We start from the raw sequence: 21,851 nt of genomic DNA, 5'->3' as shown, positions 1-21,851 counted from the left end.
TGCAGGGAAAATTAGAAACTCAACAACTGTGATGTGCAACCCTTGTGGAGTTAAAAAAAGGAAAAGAAAATGCTGGCAGACTAAGGAAAAACAACTACTTGTTCTTTTCATAACTCAAGTTCTTTTGCTACAGTATTTTTCTCACAAAAATTCAAATTCAACTTGTTTGCTACAGTGTTTTCTCTCACATAAAAAAATTTGAGTCATGACTTGAGTTGTGGAAAGAACACGCCCGTAACATTACCTGAGCAAATGATTTAGCAATGGTCTCAGCGTCAGATAGACGGTTTTCTGTTTGTCCATCAATATTTTCACTCTGTTCTAAGTTTTGCACTTGTGGTCGAAAGACAGGAGTGGACAGGGGGTGAGGGTTACTTGCAGAAATAAGAATACAATGCCTTTGACAATCCATATTTGGTTGACTCTGATTTCCATTTTGCATAGAGGGAAACATCTAAAATATTCAATAGAAAAAGAAATGTTGTTAAAAGCCGGAAAATGGACACAAATAAGGGTCAAAAAATCATTCCTTAAAAAAAAAAAAAAAAAAAAAAAAAATGTCACAGAAAAATATATGACACCATTAGAGCTTCAGAAAGCCCTTCCGCAATTGCAGCATCATTAAAACCACCACCAGAAAAAGGTATGGCTGAAAGCCACTGCAAATAATTATCAATGTCTCTGGTCCAGCCACTCCGCTGCACTAGACAACCTGCAAAATGGAAAGTAAAAGTAGAGTCAGATTCTCGGCCTGTTCTATGAATTAGATAGCAATTACAAGGAATTTTAAGTACAAAACCTAATCTCTAACTTGTGACCACAAATACACGGGAGAAAATTTGCAGTTATTCTATGAAGTGAAATTCAAACACAAATGTCAAGCATAATGGAAAATTTTCTTAGTTTTGCAGACTCGGAATGACTTTCATTGAAAATTTGTCTTGTAATGGAGCACATGAGTTGGAAGAAGCAGAAGAGAATCATGTTATATTCCTCAAAAACGTACCTGTTATGTTAGAATGCAATAAAATAATAACAATGACAACCAGTTACCAGTTACTGGCATAATAGGAAGGTGAGGAAAATGCATACCGCAATAGGATCCATGAGTGTTGAATGTGACCAGGGCAAGCTCAACGTTAGAGTTAGATGTCTTCTGTGTTTGAGAAATGAAACCAATAAAAATCAAGAAGAAATTCAGAGAACAGAAGGATAAATCTTACTTAGGAGCTTGCACATTATATACCAATGCCGGTTGAATCTCAACACAATTTTGTGGTACCAACAGACATCGGACGTTCCCGCATGAATGAGTGTTTTCATTTCATTCTAAATCATCGGACGTTCCCGCATGAATGAGTGTTTTCATTTCATTCTAAATCATCGGACGTTCCCGCATGAATGAGTGTTTTCATTTCATTCTAAATCATAGATAGAGATTTTAGAGCTTGCATATTAATAACCACTTTATTTTTTTATCCTCCTTTTTTACCCTAGTTCCCTAAAGAAAAAGAAAAAAAACCACTTTTTAAATGGCAAAACTAAACCATTTAAAGGGGCACGTATTTTTTTTGGGCAATACATCTAAATGTGCAGTTATCATCTAGTATCTCTAAAATGTGCAACAAATAGTAGCATGGTTGTACTTGTACTGTAGAGGATTAGAGTAGTCAGTCAATATGATAGAGAATATGGAAATTGATGTTTCAGTCACATGGCAGTTTCTGTACCATGAATTAAAATGTTAAACGCAATTTTTTTGGTGGTAATAAAATCCAGACACTAAAAGGGCGGGAAGAGAACAAAGAAAGCCACAAGATCGTATAAGACATAACTACTAGCAAATGTTGGCCTACAATTCTGCTCAAGTGGCAAACATGGATTATAAATTTCTAATTCAGGATATATTTTGAAGTGGTGGATGACTTTAAAAAAAATTATAGCAAAAAGAAAAAACTGACCTGCCCAACCAACTCATTCCCATAGAAACACCTGCATGTAAATCAGTTCTCCCATATAAGAACAGATACAATGTCAACTAAGCTGAAAATAAAGTAACAAGAGCTTAGTATTCATATTCATAGTTCTTTCCATAACTGTTATTCATTACAAAAATAGTTTCCACAACAACTTCTTGAACGTTGCCTTGCTCAATAGCCTGCAATTTTTGCAGAACTCTTTCTGCTTGCCAAACTAAGCAAGTCAATGTAAAGAAACATATACAAAAAGAGAAATAAAGAGTAAATAAAATTCTGCATAGGTTCCTTGAAAAGTAAAGAAACATTTCAAAGATGCAGTCCCAGAATATTTAGGACGGACAACTATTATTAATTGGAGAATGAAGCCTATATTGGGTTCCAACTAAATTATCTCTAAGCATCATTGAATTTCTTATATAAGTCACATGATTGATTGCTTGACTATTGTCGGAAATATAGGAGTAGATAGGTTTAGTTATGGTTTATGTGTTATCAATAAGATTTAAATTCTAGAGTTTAAATTTTGTAGTATAAGATAAGGATTGTTAAAGATAGGATTTGGAGTTTATCTAGAAGAAGATTAGATTCTCAATCTCTTCTATATAACTATTGTATTTTTCCGGTTATGTGAAGATTAAAAAGAATAAATATTTTCCTCCAAAATCCTACATGGTATCAGAGCTTAGGCTCTTAACCTAATCTTCCAATGGCAAAAACTGCCATGGCCGGCGCCAATAGAAGTTCCTCTTCCACGAGAGATGACGCAGAGAGTTCGCAAGACACTTCAGCCACAGTCCAAAGCAGTGATGATGGCGTTTCCTTCATGAATCTCCCATCTAATACGTTGCAATTGACGGCACACAAATTAAATGGGAAGAATTACTTGTCTTGGGCTCAAACCGTGAAGCTTGTAATCGATGGAAAAGGGAAGTTAGGGTTCCTGATAGGCGAGGCAAAGAAACTAGGGGAGAACGACCCAAAGTTGAAGACATGGAGATCCGAAAACTCCATGGTTACCGCATGGCTTATCAATTCCATGGATTACTCGTTTGGAAAGCCCTTCTTATTCCTTCCAACCGCCAAAGCAATTTGGGATGCCATACGAGAGACCTATTCCGACTTAGAAAATTCATCTCAAATATTTGAGATAAAATCAAGACTATGGCAGGCAAGACAAGGGGATAGAGAGGTCACGGTTTATTACAACGAGATGGTGAACCTTTAGCAGGATTGGACTTATGCTACGAGGAAGAATGGGACTGCACCAATGATAGCGTGCGCTATATGAAGAGGGTGGAGAATGATAGAGTGTTTGTCTTTTTGGCCGGACTCAACAGGGAATTAGATGAGATGAGAGGTCGGATTCTAGGAAGGAAACTACTTCCATCCATCCGAGAGGTGTTCTCTGAAGTGAGAAGGGAAGAAAAGCGAAGGAGTGTGATGATGGAGAAAGAAGAAGCAAGAGGAGTAACAGAGGCCGAAACCTCTGCCTTGGTTTCTCGGGGCGCTAACTTGGACGGAGACAGGAGAAACACAAAGAAGAATGACAAGCCATGGTGTGATCACTATAAGAAACCTTGGCATACACGGGAAACATGTTGGAAATTACATGGGAAGCCGCCGAACTGGAAGAAAAAGAATGAAGGGGGTGGCCGAGCATTCCAAGTTTCAAATGATGACCAAGGGCAGCAAGTCTCAACAGAAAGCTCTCCATTCACAAAGGAACAGATAGACCACTTGTTGAAAATCATCCAATCCTCACAATTCTCTGTAAATACCTCAAATCCATCATGTTCTCTAGCCCATAAAGGTAACTATCTCACTGCCCTTGTTAGTGTCGATTCCGATATAAATTGCTCGTGGATCATAGATTCTAGTGCAACTGATCACATGACAGGATCATCAAAATTGTTCTCTTCATATAGTCCATGTGCAGGAAATCAAAAAATTAAAATAGTGGATGGATCCCTTTCAGCCATAGCTGGGAAAGGTTCCATTGCTATCTCTCCATTCATCACTCTTCAAAATGTTCTTCATGTTCCCAATTTGTCATGTAATCTCTTGTCTGTCAGTCAACTAACTCGGGACTTAAACTGTCAAATTCACTTTTTCACATCTTCTTGTAAGTTTCAGGATTCAAACTCGGGGAAGATGATTGGCAATGCTAGACAAAGTGGAGGACTCTATTTCTTTGAAGATGGATCAAGCTTGGGAAGACAAGCTCAAAATACTTGTTTTAAGTCTATTGCTGTTTCTAGCAGTAAAGAAGTCATGTTATGGCATTTTAGGTTAGGACATCCAAATTTCCAATATCTTAAATTTTTGTTTCTTAGATTGTTCATCAATAAAAGTCCATCTTCATTTCAGTGTGAGATTTGTGAATTGTCAAAACATCACCAGGCTTCCTTTCCTCCACAACCCTATAAGGGCTCAAAACCATTCACAATTATCCATAGTGATTTTTGGGGACCTTCTAGGGTTAGCACTTTCTCTCAAAAAAGATAGTTTATCACCTTCATAGATGATCACACATGGGTAACTTGGGTGTTTCTTTTAAAAGAAAAGTCTGAAGCAGAAGAAGTTTTCAAAAACTATTACAACATGGTTCAAACACAATTTGAAACTAAAATTCAGGTTTTCCGAAGTTATAATGGGAAAGAATATTTTAATAAAATCTTGGGCAAATTTTTCTTAGAAAAAGGGATTTTTCACCAAAGTTCTTGCAATGACACCCCTCAACAAAATAGGGTGGCGGAAAGAAAAAAAAACATCTTCTTGAGGTTGCTAGGTCACTACTTTTTACAAATAATGTTCCAAAATACTTGTGGGGTGAAGCAATCCTTACTGCCGTGTTCCAAATTAATAGAATGCCCACAAGAGTTTTGAAATTTCAAACACCATTAACTGTTTTAAGCAAAAATTTCCCACATCACAGCTTGTCACTGATATTCCACTTAAGGTATTTGGTTGTGTTGCATTCATTCATGTGCACAATCATAATCGGGGGAAATTGGATCCTAGGGCAAAAAAGTGTGTTTTTATTGGTTGCTCACCAACACAAAAAGGGTACAAATGTTTTGACCCAATTTCAAAAAAGGTTTTTGTAACTATGGATGTGACATTCTTTGAAACACATAAATATTTTTGTAAGAATCATCTTCAGGGGGAGAATGATAGTGAAGATGTGAGGTTAGAAACTGAACTTGACCTACTTGACTCTCCTATTGTGCTTGATCTTGCTGCTGCCGAATATCCTGTTGATCCTGCTGCTGCCGAATATAACAGGAACCATGATCCTGCTGAGAATGACCCCTTTGAACCAGTAAGGAAGTCTCAAACCATCTAAATATGAACCCTATGTCTTTAGAATCAAGTCCAAATCCACATCTAGGAAATGATATTTTAGAAATTAGGGATGATGGAGGACCTCCTTCAATGCCATTAGATGACCGGTTAGGTATAGAGATGTGTGAAAAACCAAGTGGGAAAATTCAAGAGTTCTGTGTCTACTCGTGAAGAAAACCGATTCAAGGAAAGAGAGTTCCTCCTTTGCAGCATTGCCATGAATCCAACTTGGGAACGGATCCAGAATCCCCTTCAGGTACATCTCTGTCTCAATCAAAATCTTTGGAGTTAGTGTCCAAGCTAAGTCTATTAATAACTTAGATGTTCCTATTGCTCATAGTAAGGGGGTTAGATCTTGTACACAACACCCCCTGTCCAACTATGTGTCCTATGAAAGATTATCACCTTCTCTTCGTGCTTTTACCTCACAATTGTCTCGTGTAGAATTCCTAGAACAGTGCAGGAGGCTCTAAATGTTCCTGAATGGAAGGAGGCTATTCTAGAAGAGATGAGGGCTCTAGAAAAAAAATGAAACTTGGGAAGTTGTGGACCTACCGGTGGGAAAGGCAACTGTTGGCTGCAAACGGGTCTTTACAGTCAAATACAATGCAGATGGCACACTAGAAAGGTACAAGGCCCAGTTGGTAGCTAAGGGTTTCACACAGACATATGGGATAGACTACTCAGAGACATTTGCACCTGTCGCAAAATTTAATACAGTTCGAGTACTTTTGTCTATTGCTGTGAATTTAGACTGGCCACTACAACAACTGGATGTGAAGAATGCATTTCTGAACGGGGATCTGGAAGAAGAAGTTTATATGGACTCCCTTCTCGGTTTTGATAAAAAATTTTGTTCTAAAGTGTGCAAGTTGAAAAAATCACTATATGGACTCAAGGGCTTGGTTTGAAAAGTTTACTCAGTGTATGAAATGACATGGATACACTCGGGCGCAGATAGACCACACTCTATTTATGAAGTTCTCAACCGGAGGGAAAGTTGCAATTCTGATTGTCTATGTGGATGATATCATCCTCACTGGAGATGACTTGGTAGAGATGGAGAGGTTGAAACAGTGCTTAACTTCTGAGTTTGAGATTAAAGACTAGGGATAATTGAGATACTTCCTTGGCATGGAAATCGCAAGATCCAAGAAGGGCATAGCTCTCTCTCAGCGAAAGTATGTTCTTGATCTCCTAAAAGAAACTGGGATGAGTGGTTGTAGACCAGTTGAAACACCAATGGAGCCGAACCTAAAGCTTGGAGAAAGAAAAAGGAACACCGGTGGACACAGTAAGACACCAGAAGCTGGTTGGGAAACTGATATATTTGTCACATACTCGCCCAGTCATTGCATTTGATGTCAGCGTTGTGAGTCAATTTATGCACTCTCCATATGAAGAGCATCTTGAGGCAGTCCACCGAATCTTGAGATATCTGAAGAGTACCCCCGGAAAATGATTGTTCTTCAAGAAAAATGAACAGCAAGGTATTGAAGTATACACCGATGCTAATTGGGCTGGATCTATTACAGATAGAAGATCTACATCTGGATATTGTACATTTGTCTAGGGTAACTTAGTTACGTGGAGAAGCAAGAAGCAAAGTGTTGTGGCAAGGAGTAGTGCTGAGGCTAAGTTCAGATCAATGGCTCATGGAATATGTGAAGTTCTGTGGTTGAAGCGGATTCTTGAAGAATTAAGGAGGCCGATTGAGAGTCCAATGAAACTTTATTACGACAACAAAGCTGTCATAGCATTGCTCATAACCCTGTACAACGTGATCGAACAAAGCCCCTCATTACAAGCACCAGATTGAAAACCAACTTCATTTTCAATGCCTTGGTCCACCTTGCCATCAAAATTCTTCATAGTCAAGACTCCTTGAACATCCATTTGATCTGAAACATCGGTCGTTTGAGCTAGAAGCAACCTGCTTGAACTACCTACCACTTGCTCTTTATCGACTTCCAATTTTGTAATGACAACTCTCTAAAACCGAATTTGAAATCTCTTCCCCAGGTTTGGCAAGTACCTTGAATTGTCGTCTATAGTCAGCCATGGTATCCTCTTGACGTTTCACCAAGAAACTCTCAGGTAAGGCCTCATCGGATGACAGTCTGAAATGCTTAAGCAGATGAGTCTTCAATTCATTCCAACTGTAGAATGAGCAACGAGCATCTTGCCATTGATACCAAGCCAAAGCATCACCCTTCATAGCCATTTCAGCAGCTTGGATTTTCTCATTGTTCGTCATTCTATAAAACAAGAAGTATTGTTCAGCTCTTAAGACCCATCCATCAGGGTCTTCTCCGGCGAACAATGGCATATCCATTCGCTGAAATCGTTGATCCGTTCGGCCCTCCCATAGGGTGCCGCGCCACCTTCCCCTCTCCCTACTCGAAACCCTTGGATTAGTTCTGACTCCAAATCGAGAAGACCCAACTCGCTCTCTCAAATCAGATTGCAAAACCCAATCTCCCTCACCCAACTCAGATTGCCCGGACCTAACCCCAGTCATGCCAAAACTTGAAGATCCAGTCCATATTTGGTTGTAATTGGCTCTAATCTTGCTGTAAGTTCAAGGCCCAACCCTAACATCATCGAAATCAGTCTCAATCACGTCAGAATCGCAAAACCTAGACCTAGGGCCACCGGAATTTCGGGACCCATCCCTAATTTCGCCGGCATCCTCTCAAATCGAGCTGAACTTGCGTGACCTAGTCCGAATTCGGCCGGCATTAGCCTTAGACGAATCGGAATCGCGAGGCCCGGTCCAAACTGGGCCGCAATCAGCCCTAACCACAACCGAATCAGGGCTGGGTTCCCTGTTCTGAGGGTACCCATGCCGTCCCAGCCACGGAGCAAGCCTCTCCTCCTCTAACTCCGGCTCCCACTCTAATTCCCGTCGCTGACCAAGCTCCGCCGCCCTCTCCCGACGGTCGCGACCTCCATCCGCCCTCTTCCCGCCGTCGAACAAACCCTCGCGCTCCAGATCCGGACCACCCAGCCCCAGATCGCGACGGAGCTCGCTCTCCTCCATGAGACCCACGTCTCTCCGGCGATCATTCTCTGTCTCGCGACCTCGGCCTTCGCAAATCGGCGCCCCTCAACGACGATCGTGCCGAAAATCTTCCTCCACTCTGCCGGAAAATCGTGGTGTTGCTGCTCTCCGTTTTGCCGCTCACCGTCGCGAACTCCGTCGGCCCTTTCCGGTACCGGCCGCGCCACCAACATCACCTCCATTCGCCGGAGGGCTGCCTGCAAATCACCCATCTGCGTCCGAACTTTTCCCATGTCCCTGAAGTCCCTCCATACTCACTCTCAACCCAGCCACCTCCCCCCGAATCTGTGGCAAGCTCTCCACCACCACCTCTTAAACCGCCTCCTGAACCACCACCAATCCCTTCTCCACGGTGGTCACCCTCTCCGAATCTACCGGTTTATGCACCATGGATCGGTGCTCTGATACCCGAAAATCTGAGCTTCATTAACAATACTAAAAATGGAAAATTACAGAATAGATGGGCGGTTTCGAGGACCCTCGACCTCCAAGATAGTACATAGCACTAGACACTCTCTACAAATCTCCTTCTCCCTCTCCCTAGCAACTAAACCCCCTATTTATACTACAATTAAGACTATTAAAAAAGACTTCTAAATATTAGGTTCCTAACACAAACCCCTTGAGCCATTGCTCAGAACTCTGCTTCCGCACTGGATCTAGCTACCACATTTTATTTTTTACTCTTTTAGGTCACAAGATTACCACCAAGAAAGGTACAATAACCGGTGGTTGATCTCCTGTCCACTACAAAACCTACATAGTGTGCATCTATGTAGGCCTCAAGTACTAGTCTCGTGCTTCTCCTAAACAAGATGCCTTTTCCTGGAGTCCCTTTAAGATACTATAATACTCGGTTGGCAGCTTGCAAATGAATTTATTTTGGATAGTGCATAAATTGACTGATCACACTTACAGCACAAGCTAAATCTAGTCTTGTGTGAGAGAGATAAATGAGTCTCCCTACCAAACGTTGATCCATTTCTCTATCCACTATAGCATCTTCCTCAGCCTCTTTAAGCTTGTGATTAGGATCTATTGGTGTGCTTGCTGATCTACATGCCAACTTCCCTGTCTCTTTGACAAGGTATGTGACATACTTCTGCTGGGAGATGAAAATTCCCCGCTTAGAGTGTGCAACCTCAATCCTTAGGAAGTACTTCAACCTTCCTAATTCTTTAATCCCAAATTCTTTAGCCAAGCACCGCTTCAAAACCTCTCCTTTTCATAATTTTCTGTCATGATGATGTCATCGACATACACCAAAAGAGCAGTCTCCCCATGAGTCTGAATGTTTAACAAACAATGTATGATCTCCCTGGCTTTGTCTATATCCCATATCTATCATTACTTTTGTAAATCTTCCAAATCACGCTCTCAGTGACTGCTTAAGCCCATACAAGGCTTAAGCCCATACAAGGCTTTTTGAGCTTGCATACTTGATTAGCAGCTAAGTTACTTTCAAATCCAGGTGGAATTTCCATCTCAATTTCTTCTTTGAGATCTCCGTGCATAAATGCACTTTTGACATCGAACTGTTGTAAATCCCAACTTTAATTAGCTGCCAAGGAGAGCAAAACTCTGACAGCATTCATCTTGGCAACTAGGGCAAACGTTTCTTGATAATCCACACCATACGTCTAAGTATATCCTTTCACTACCAATCTTACCTTGTACCTTTCCAGTGACCCATCTGCTCTATATTTTACCGTGCAAACCCACTTATATTTCACCAACTCCCATGTTTTGTTCTTCTCTAAGGCCTCCATTTCTACATTCATAGCTTGTTTCCAATTTTCATCGAATAAAGCCTCGAATAAATTGGTGGGTATGTGAATATTGTTCAAACTTGTAAGAAAACTCCTATGGGATGGTGAAAATTTTTCAAACGACGAGAGGATATAAAGGACCTTTGGTGCATTCCCTAGTTCCCTTCCTAATAGCAATGGGAGGTCCTGATCTATGTCTTTATCATAGTGGAGTTTAGACTCAGTTTGCACATAAGGATTAGAAATTATTACCTCATTTCCAGAAGTCGGTTGAGATTCTCGAATTGGTATAAGTTGAGGGACAACAACTTTCTTCCTTGAGTATACTTTGCTAGTCATCCTATCCTCGAGCAACCACAGGCTCAATTTGGGCATAAGACATGGGTTCAACAGATGACACAGGTTCAATGGATGACATAAGGTCAATAGAAGATACAGGTTCAACGGTGACACTAGTTTAATGAAGACACGTGTTCAGAATATTTGGGCAATGAAGGTCAATGAGAAAGAAATATCGATCCTTATCTTCCATGATTGAATTTTCCCCCTAAAGATAATGAGTGGTGAAATGAGATTCACTCACGTTGAAAGTAACGTCTGCAGAGATAAAAACTTCTTGGATGGTGGATGATAGCACTTCTATCCTTTTTGAGTTGAAGAATACCCTATGAAAACACATTTGACTGCTCTAGGATCTAACTTTCCCCTGTTTTGACTATGAACATGAACAAAAGACACTCGAATATTCTAGGAATGAGATGGTTTGTGGTACTTAGGTTGGGTTATAACTTTGAGAACATTTCCATGGGACTTTTGAAACCCGACTCTAGAAGGTAGTCGATTTATGAGATGTGTGGCTGTTAGAATAGCTTCCCCCCAATAAGATTAGGCACGTTATTCTGAAACAGGAATGCTCGGGTTGTATCAAGTAGGTGGCCATTTTTCTCTTAGCGACTCCATTTTGTTGTGGGGTGCTCACACAATGACTCATGGATTATTCCTCCCTAAAGAAAGTATGGAGTTAATACTTGATTAAAATGGTCCCTAGCATTGTCTGACCTGAACCTTTTGATTCGAACACCGAATTGATTTTGGACCATATTGAGGAAACATAACTCACATCAGACTTGTTTTTTAGTAACAAAACCCAAGAGACTCGAGTACAATCATCGATAAAAAGACAAACCAACGTGCCCCAAAAATATTAGAGACAATAGAGGGACCCCAAATGTCACTGTGAATTTGATAACAAGGCACTGACCATCTTTATTGTTGATTGGAAAGGTTGCAAGCTTGTCTTTTGCCAATTCACACACATCACAGTGAAAATTCTCAATGTCTAATCCCCTAAAAAGGAGAAGGAAACAAAACCTTAATGCTATGTGTAGAAAATCAAGCTAGACGTTAGGAATTTTGTTATATCCTAGAAATTAGGAGCATTCACAACTGTTGTAATCCTAGTTTAAATTTCCTGAGATAGGATCTGTTAGTTCCTGATTTGGTGGGTTATAGTTAATCCTTCTTATGTATATATATATATATATATATGTCAGTCAATGAATAAAATTTAGAGGATTACTTCCTAAATTTCCACACTATGTTAGGTAAGAAGGAAAGAAAATAGGATAGAAAGGAAATATGGAAGTGATGGAAAATAGAAATGATGGAAAGGAAATTGATTTTCTTTTATGTTGTTTGGTATGAGAAGATGGAAAGAAAATGAGTTTACCTTCACTTGTTTGGTATTGGAAGTTAAATTGAGAGGAAAGAAAAAATTTTACTTGTAAATTACTTTTATACCCTTAAATTTTTTGTTTGGATGTTGATGGAGAAAAGGGTGGTTTAGTAACTTTGCTCACTTTAATTAGTTGTCCACATTTTCTACCCCATTTTCTGCCCACTTGTAGAAAGAAGAAAAATGGTGGGACCCACATGTATTATTTTTCACTCTATTTTCTATTCCTTTCTCTTTTCTCTCCCACCAAACAACCTACATTTCTATTTTCTCTCTCAAAATCTCTCCACCTTCTTCCTTCCTTCTAATTTTCTTTCCTACCAAACATACTCTAAGAGTTGAGAATGATGGATGTCCAAGTCTATGGTGACGACGACAGATCTTTTCTTTATTAGAAATATGATGCTTAGAGAGAAATGATGATGGTGATTTTATTTATTTATTTATTCATTTTAGAAGAAACACAGAAAAAGAAAAAAAAATACAACCAGAGGAAGAGTTTTCCTCTCAAGGACAAAGGGTAAAACTAATAGCACAAACAAAGGGAAATGACCAAGCCAAAAACCAACCGAAAACAGATGAGACATAAATCACAGAAAAGGACCCCAACTCCTACTCAAATCTGAAAAGATTGGCTTGCCAAACTCTTTATGTCTATAACCTAAGTAAAAACCCAAAGCTTTACTTTGTCCCACAATACATAACTCCCTTCCCCACAGTCATCAAATAATCTGCTATTTCTTTCGAGCCAAATACCCCATAAAACTGCTACAATAACATTTCTTCACAAAATTCTACCCCTGGGACTCAAATAAGAGGAAATGGGTAATTCAATTAAATCCGAGCAAGTTCTAGGCATTGCCTCATCTAGGCTAAATTCCTTCAAGAAAGACGACCAGACAAGAAAGGAGAAAGGGCAATGTAAAAACAGATGCTTGGCTGATTCTCCCTCATTCTCATTCCTACATAAAATGCACCAGCCTAGCTACAAAGAAATGAAAGGGCTCCTGCACTGCATCACATCATGTGTTCAATTTATCGAGGACGAGTAGCCAACAAAAAAACTTGAATTTTAGAGGGAACTCGTCTTTTGCAGATAATATTATAGAAACCAAAAGGTGAGGCATAATGTTCGGCTGTCAACAATGAAAAATGAGACCGAACCGAAAAGGACTCATTTGGGTCTAAAACCCACACTCTTCTATCCTACAAAAATTCATTGTGATTAACCCCTTCCAAAACAAATATTATCTCTGAAGCCTCCCTCGACTCCCCGTAAGTCAAATTCTTGAAGAACTTGAAATCCCAAGAACAATACTGTCATTACCCCGGGACGTAGACCTTGAAACAAAGGCCACAATTGGCTGATTATGAAGCTGAGAAAGCCGGTATAAGGATGGGAATCTCATAAACAAGGGCATTTCACCGCACCAAATATCCTCCCAAAATTTAATCAACTCCCCCGAACCCACCTTCCATTCGACTTACTAGAAAAAATCCTCTGCAACGAATTGAACGAATTTCCATGGGCACCTAAATGTGGATCAAGAGGCTGCCCCGAAATCCCAAATATTTTGATTCATCTGATACTTCCCTGCGATGACTCTATACCATAAAGAATCTCTATGTAATGGAAATCTCCATAACCACTTTGCCAACAAAGCTTCACTCCTCTTCCTAATGTTATCAATCCCCAAACCCCCACATTTCTTTGGTCCGCACACATGCTCCCAAGCCACGAGATGAGTGGCGTTATTCTCAGAGTACCCCTTCCACAAAAAATCCCGCATAAGTATTTCAATCTCCTCTGCCACATCAATAGGAATCCAAAACAGAGACAAGTAATAAACTAGTAGCGAGGAAAGAACATACTGTATTAAAGTGAACTGCCCCCTTTTTGACAAATAAGCCTTTTTCCACCCGTCCAATCTTTTCAAAATTCTGGTCAAAACCGACTCCTAGAAAGAGTGAAACCGGCTCCTAGAAAGAGGGTTGCAAAGGATTTCCACAAAACGGTAAACCTAAATATTTCACTGGCCAAGAACCAATAGGACAACCGACAAACCCCGCCAAGTTAGACAACTTGTTATCTTCCAAATTGATTCCCAGAATTGAACTTCTATCCAAATTAGCCTCCAAAACAGACAAGCAAAAAATATCTACTATGAGGGACAAATTTGACAAACTTCCTTCATCTGGCATACTGAAAAAAGGGTGTCATCGGCGAACTACAACTGGCTAATTCGGACGCTTAATCTCCCGACTTCCAATGGTCCAACTAGAGAAAATTCGACTGCTCCCACAACCAAACTACTACAAACGTCTACAACAATCGTAAATAAACACGGAGATAGCGGTTCCCCCTGCCTTAAACCCCTGGAAGCTACAAACTTGCCCGTGGCCTACCGTTAATCATTACTGAGTAAGTCATAGATTTGAGACAACTAGAAATCCATCTACTCCACCTTTCCCCAAAGCACCTTTTTTTTTCTAAAACAAAATCCAAAAATTTCCAATCCACACAGCCGTAGGCCTTCTCAAAGTCAATTTTTATAATATTTCCCTCCCTTCCTTAAGATCTAATCCTCAACTACCTCGTTCGCCACTAATGTTAAATTAAGAATTTGCCTCCCCACAACGAAAGCTCCTTGAACCTCCGATATGGTTTCATCAAGAACATCCTTCAACCCATTCGACAAAACCTTCGAGATGTTTTTTGAGACTAGACACCAAGCTGATGGGACTGAAATCTTTTATTCTTTAAGAGTTCACCTTCTTCGGGATTAAGCAAATGTAAGTCACATTGGTATGGGCCATTTATAATTCCCGAGTTCCAAATGTCCTCAAAAATTTTAAATTTATCTCCTTTGAGAAAAGCCCAACATTCTTGAAAAAAAGATAGTGACAATCCATCAGGGCTAGGGGCCTTAATCCCATCACAACTAAAAATTGTTTTCTTGATCTCCTCTTCCTCAAATGGCCTCTCCAATAAACCAGCAACCAAGACAGAAATTGGACGCCAATTCAAGCCTTCCACCCCAAAACGCTGCCCCTCAAATGATCTATCCCTCCCTCTTCTTCTTCCACTATCAACCCCTCATCAGTTTCCAGTTTGGAGATTGTGTTCCGAGTCATCCTTACAGTCAATAGCTGATGGAATAACTTTGTATTTGCAATCCCCTTCCCTTGCCCAAATAGACTTGCACTTCAATTTCAATGTAATATCCTCTTTTTAATTAATTTGGAAAAATCGTTGCTTTAAAACTTGCCTTTCCTCTTGTAAAATTGAACTCCAAAGGACCCCCTTCCTTGCTATCAATTTCCTCTATCCTTTTTAAGATGCTTCTTTTCTCGAGGTTGGAAGCCTCAACCGTGATAATACTCTAACTCTTCACCTTTTGTTTCAAATTCCTCAATTTTCTCATAAACCGACGATAGCCTTCCCAGCCCTGGAAATCATCTTCCTCCCACCAAATCTTAAAATTTCTCAAACGATCTTTATTCTCTAACCAAAACTTGTCAAACCTAAACAGAGCGGGACCCCACTTTGGAGGTTTAGTGTGAAATAGCACGGGGCAATGATCCGAGAGTGCCCTAACCGTCGCTTCTTAGTGGCCAAAAGGAAAAAGCTCCAGCCAACCCTCGGATAGCAGAAATTGATCCAATCTACAAATGGGAGACTCCGAAATTGGACCAAGCGAATTTTGTATTGTTCAGGGGCGGGTCTGTCAATTTCAGATCTCGAATAAGTTCATCAAAAAAGCCTCACACTTCTCATAATCCTAGAACTACCACTTTTCTCTGACAAGAATAGAGTAACATTGAAATCCCCTCCCATGCACCATCTTTGTCCATAGGCCCACCAACTCGTCCCAAAACAGATTCCTTTTATTATAAGGGTTAGGCCCATAGAATCTCAAAAGCCACCAAAATTCCCCTTCTTCCTCCTCAACCTTTATTGTAACTGAAAACTCCCCTAATAAACCACCACTTTAACCCGTCTAACATCTCAAATTAGCAAAATACCTCCCGAATGGCACAGCCAATAAATAGGCCCATTTTTTAAATCCGGATTTCCATATATTGGCCACGAATTTTCTGTCAATCTCCCTCCGCTTAACTTCTTGAACAATCAGCAAATTTGGATTCTCCTTGCACACTATCTCTCGTACTCCTCTTCTTTATGAAAAGGAGTTCCCCCCTTTGATATTCCATGTCATCAACTTCCTTTAAAATCTTTTGATACCCTGTTCACTCTCTTATCATAGTGAACATTAAATTCTAAGCTCTTCAGTTCCTTATCCCTACCCTTCCTTCAAATCAATTTTGTTCCCACTTTTGAAATTCCCTTCAATTCCAGAGTAGAATTTGATAGGTGTACCTGCATCTTCTATAACAAGGCTCTAATTCGGCTCCATTCCACTTCTCTGCCTCCGATGTTCACTGTACTAATTTCACTCATTATGATCTGCATGTTGTTGTTATTCAGCGAGAGAGCAGCCTCTTGCGGACTTAATCCCCTATCTATCCCATTCAAAATAGTCTCCCAATCTACTCCACCCCCTTCTATCGATAGCCTCTCAAAATTATCCCCGAGATCACAAGGTGTGATTGAGGTCAGAGATGAGAGATTTAGAGCATCAGAAATTAAAGCCCAGTTCTGGGAATTCAATTAAATTGTGATTTACCGATTCTCGAAAGTTGAGGTTTTTGGGCTTTCATCTACGATGAGAAAACGCACCTCTTCAATCCCAATAAAATCTTCTTGAGACACCTAAATATCAGCAAAGGTCTCTTTTTATGAAGCAACAAAAAATTATTAGCTCTCTTCTCAAAGTGCGTCTCCTCCACTACAAATATTCTCGAACCTCCCACTCCTTTGGAATTCTTAAGGTAATAGCCACTTGGGCATCGATTCCAGGTTTGATAACCAGGCATCCCGTGAACTGTCTCCTACCGACCCTTCGAATCCATTATTCCTCTGTTCGCATACTCCACCGGACGTTAGGGTTTTTCCCCAGCCATGAAAACCGTCTTCCCCGTCCTTGTCACCGGACTTCCTACCTGATTTACTACCATGGGACACAAATCTAAACCCTTGACTATTGGTAATACAACCCTCCTTCGCCAATCCGGCTTCGATGTTATCCTTTGCTTCGAAGCTTCTGTACAAAAAACCTCCAGTTATGCAATTAGTCGCCCTGTTTTGAGAGGAGTTGACACCCAAGTTAAAGAGTCCTAGATGAATTGTTTCGCCTTGACAAGGAATCTCCAGAACTAGCGACATAAAACCATCCGGAAAACCTCTTATCTTTATTTTAGCATACAATAAAAAAGATTGATTCAAAGTTTCCTCAACAATCTCAAGTGGACCTCCGCAAGTGTCTCCTATTACTTTTAGAACATGGTAGTTCCACAAGTTTAAAGATACACCTTCAATACCATTCCAACTATTTCTAGCCTCATTTTGAACATAATTCCAATGAGAGTGCATGCTCCACGGCTCCATACTGGTTATAATAGCTCCTAAAAGAAACAAATTTTTGTCTGTCATCAGAGAGTTCCTCTCCTTATCGTCTCTGCACCATGAAACGGCCCTGTCAGCGACCATGGGGACTAACTCAGCATGCCTGCCCATTCTACTTCCTAATAGTCCTTTGACGACTTCCCACTACATGTCTGATCTTTTTCTGATAACTACAACTGCCAACTTCCAAGTTTTTATCATGTCGTTTGAGGCTGTGTGCTCTTGCTTAGTTTGCTTAGGATTTCCAGCTTCTGTCTTCATATTTGTTGGATGCAACAGTTTATTCACTAGCCTTCCCCTCCCTTGCTCTTTCCTCCCTTCAAACTCTTTATTCCCCTCCCGCCTCATGGTTCTTCTTTCCTTCCACAGATCTTATGTCAGTTCAACATTCTGATGACTACTCGGTTGAAGAAACTCTGAAGACAACCTCTCAACTTCTCCCAACCTTGAAAAGCATACTCCACATGAATTACTATGTTTCTTACTCCTCCATTCTGTATCTTTGAAATCTTCAAGAAATTCCCGCCTTTATTCATGTTGCATTTAATAGCTTGACCCTCTGTAGAATCTTCTGAATCGTCCCTCCTTGCCTTTGATCAGTGCTTCGTTGACTTCTTTGCACAGCCATGTTGCACATCCAAAATCCACTTGTATTGAAAAACTTCGAACTCTATTTCTCTCGGTGATCTCAATCTCACTTCTTGAGTAATCTAATCTGAAGATGAAAACTTTATACTTAGTTCTAAAATCCTGATGAAAGTGTTTATACCTCATTCTTATTAAGATATAAGCATCTAACCAGACCAAAAAGTAAACTAAGACAAACCACGACTCTCAAAGTTCTAGAGAAAAAGGAGAGCTCTTCTCTCTCCTCTTCTCTCTCTAGAATAAGATGACAACAATTGATACTTTATTAGCTATTGCTTCGTAGTTTGAAAAGGCTAGACCGAAGTGATGATGGTGATTTACTCGGTGACATTTTGATTGCTCTGCATCCCCAGGTAGCACAGTTCTTCTCGTCCTTAGCAAGTCCAATCATTGTCCCAAACTCCTGGTCTTGAAATCCATAGTAAGTAGGGTAAAAAAACCATATTGCAAGACAAATCTTGAGCAAGCTTTTATATAGAGATGAGATTAGTAGACAGTTTTGGCACATGAAGTGTAACTGTAGGGCTAATTTTAACATCTCTTATACCTGCAACAATGGTTAATGATCCATCGGTTGTGGCAATTTTCCTATTGCTTGGACACGGGTTATAGGTGCAAAATTTTTGTGATGAATGGGTCATGTGATCAACAATAACAACAACAAGGCTTAATCCCAACTTAATTGGGATCGACTATATGAATTTCACTTTTTCACACGGCTTTGTTCGAAATTAAACTTTCCTGAAGGCCTAAATCTAGAATGTCTTTCCTAACGATTTCGGTCCACATAATTCTTGGTCTACCCCTCCCTCTCCGAATATTAGGTATAAGAATGTCCTCACAAGCACGAACTGGTACTTCTAGCGGTCTACATTGGACATGCCCGTACCACCTCAAGCGGCCTTCGCGCACCTTATCTTCTATTGGTGCTACACCTACTTTACTACGAATAACTTCATTTCTTATGCGATTCATTCTCGTATGGCCACTCATCCATCTTTACGCATTTCTGCCACACTCATCTTAGATATATGTTGTCTCTTAATGGCCCAACATTTACTACCATATAACATAGCTGGGCGGATTACAGTCTTATAGAACTTTCCTTTCAACTTAATAGGCATCTTGCCATCACATAAAACTCCCGTAACATTCTTCCACTTAACCCACCCTGCTTTAATCCTATGTTGAATATCCTCTTCTATATCTCCTTCGTACTGCACTATAGACCCAAGGTACCTAAACTTCCTAGAAGCCCCAATCTCCATACCATCTAAAGAAATTACATCACTCTGATTGCTTGAGTTACTAAACCTACAATGCATGTATTCAGTTTTCATCCTACTTAACTTAAATCCCTTCGTCTCAATAGTCTGTCTCCACAGTTCTAACTTACGGTTAACTCCTTCCCTATGTTCATCAACTAAAACTATATCATCCGCAAAAAGCATACACCGAGGAACTCTATCTTGGATTTCTCTTGTCAGCTCATCCATCACGATGGTGAAAAGTAAGGACTAAGAGCAGATTCTTGATGAAGGCCGATCCAAATGGGGAACTCTACCGTGTAGCCTCCAGCAGTTCTCACACTCGTGACCACCCCATCGTACATGTCCTTAATTACCTTAATATACCTCACATGCACCCCTCTCTTTTCTAGCACCCACCATAAAACTTCCCTCGGCACCCTATCATATGCCTTCCTAAATCTATAAAGACCTTATGTAGGTCTGTCTTGGCTTCTTTGTACCTTTCCATAAGCATCCTAAGAAGAAAAATGGCTTCCGTGGTTGATCTGCCTGGCATGAAGCCAAATTGGTTACCTGAGATGGTAGTTGTGGCCCTTAATCTCCTTTCGATAACTCTCTCCCAAAATTTCATAGTGTGGCTTATTAACTTTATGCCCCTATAATTGTTACAATTCAGCACATCTCCTTTATTCTTGAAGATGGGGACAAGAATACTTTTCCTCCATGCATCAGGCATCTTCTTTAGTATCTCATTAAAAAGCTTAGTGAGCCACACAATTCCACATCTCCTAACGCCATCCAAACCTTTATTGGAATATCATCTGGCCCACATGCCTTCTCCTTTTTCATCTTCCGTAGTGCAGTTTTAACTTCCGAAACTCTGATTCCTCTTGTATACATCACATTAGGTTCTCCTTGTGACCTAAGATTGTCAAACTCTATCGCATGATCATCATTATAAAGCTTCTCAAAGTAACTTCTCCACCTTTCCTTGATGTCTTTATCTCTTGTCAGAACCTGATCCGTATCATCCTTAACATACTTCACTTTATTTGGGTCCTGACACTTCCTTTCTCTTATCTTAGCTAGTTTATATATGTCATTCTCTCATTTTCTAGTCCCAAATTTCCTATATACCTCATCTAAGTAGAATGAGCCTTACCAACTGCTCGCTTAGCTTTCTTTGTTCGTTTCTTTGTACTTATTAAAAGTTTCAACATCCTTACGCTTTGGTAAATCTCTATATAAATCCCTCTTGGTCCTAATAGCCTTTTGAACTTTCTCACTCCACCACCAGGTTTCTTTCCCAGGGGGGCCTTTACTTCTAGATTCCCCTAGTACCTCCTTTGTCACTTTTCTAATGCAACTAGCCATGGCATCCCACATAGTATTTACATCACCTACATATGACCAACTCATCTAACAACTTCTCTTTAAAGGCCAATTGCTTTATTCCCTTCAAATGCCTCCAACGATTTCGTGGGAGGTGGTTTATTTTAATCCTTCCATAGCAAAGCTTAATACTCACATCTAAGATCACTAACCTATGTTGGGTGGTTAGTGCTTCTCCAGGAATTACTTTACAATTCTTACATAGAGAACGATCTCTATACCTGGTGATAAAATAATCTATCTGGCTTAAGTTCCTTTCATTCTTAAAAGTTTACATCCGAGTCTATAATTCAGGAATTAGTAAAGGTTACATCCGAGACATTTAATCCAATGGAAATGGGAAACTTACTTGAATGTACCAATGAGCAAGTACCTAAGAGTTCTCCAACATATTCGGTTGTTTTTGACGTGTCGTTGCAACAACAATGAATATTGAATTATGTACATTAATTAATTAATTAATTTGGAGATATTGTTTAAATTAGGAGATATTGTTTAAATTAGGAGATATCGCATATCTCTCTATATCGCATATCTCTCCTAGTTTAGGGGGCAGTTCCTATTTCTTAGGAAAGATTCTAGGAATATCTTGAGGATAGTTTCTCTATCCTATTAGGGTTAGTTTCCCGGATTCACTAAGCCATGGGAACTAGGTCCTTTTGTATCCTATTTATACTCCGGTTTTGCACCAATTAAATCAAGAAAGGATTTATATTTTTCTCCTCAGAAACTTACATGGTATCAGAGCCAGGTTTAGGACTTATCTCTGTCCGCCATGGCCAAGAATCCAGAAAACCTTCCTTCAACCCAAACCGTATCCTCTGCCTCTAATAATGTTGATTTCAACCCTAATGCTTCCATTCAAATTACTACTGTACGATTGAATGGAAGGAGTTTTTTAGAATGGGCCCAATCGGTAAAACTAGCCATAGATGGCCGAGGAAAACTAGGGTTTCTTACAGGGGAGGAACCAAAACCTAAGGATTCAGACTCTTCATTCCGAAAGTGGAGGTCTGAAAACTCACTCATCACTACATGGCTTCTCAATTCCATGGAGGAATCAACCCGGAAGCCATACCTGTTCATGTCAGCCCAAGAAGTATGGGAGGCCGTGCGTGAAACCTACTCGGACCTGGAAAATT

At 40.1% G+C, this 21,851-nt stretch overlaps 1 protein-coding gene across 1 annotated transcript in view; it reads right to left on the bottom strand.

The window, feature by feature from the left end:
- Positions 1-21,851, bottom strand: part of LOC21393280 (mediator of RNA polymerase II transcription subunit 25) — a 47,538-nt gene that overhangs the window by 18,652 nt on the left and 7,035 nt on the right. Inside the window, 4 exon segments of the mRNA XM_024171816.1 lie at positions 245-454; positions 582-712; positions 1,093-1,156; positions 1,962-1,992. Coding sequence (XP_024027584.1) covers positions 245-454; positions 582-712; positions 1,093-1,156; positions 1,962-1,992 — 436 coding nt within the window.

Source organism: Morus notabilis, unplaced genomic scaffold (assembly GCF_000414095.1).
Source record: "Morus notabilis unplaced genomic scaffold, ASM41409v2 Scaffold454, whole genome shotgun sequence".
NCBI lineage: Eukaryota > Viridiplantae > Streptophyta > Magnoliopsida > Rosales > Moraceae > Morus > Morus notabilis.
Note: the sequence above shows the minus strand (reverse complement) of the source record. Positions and strands in the feature narration are given on the sequence as shown.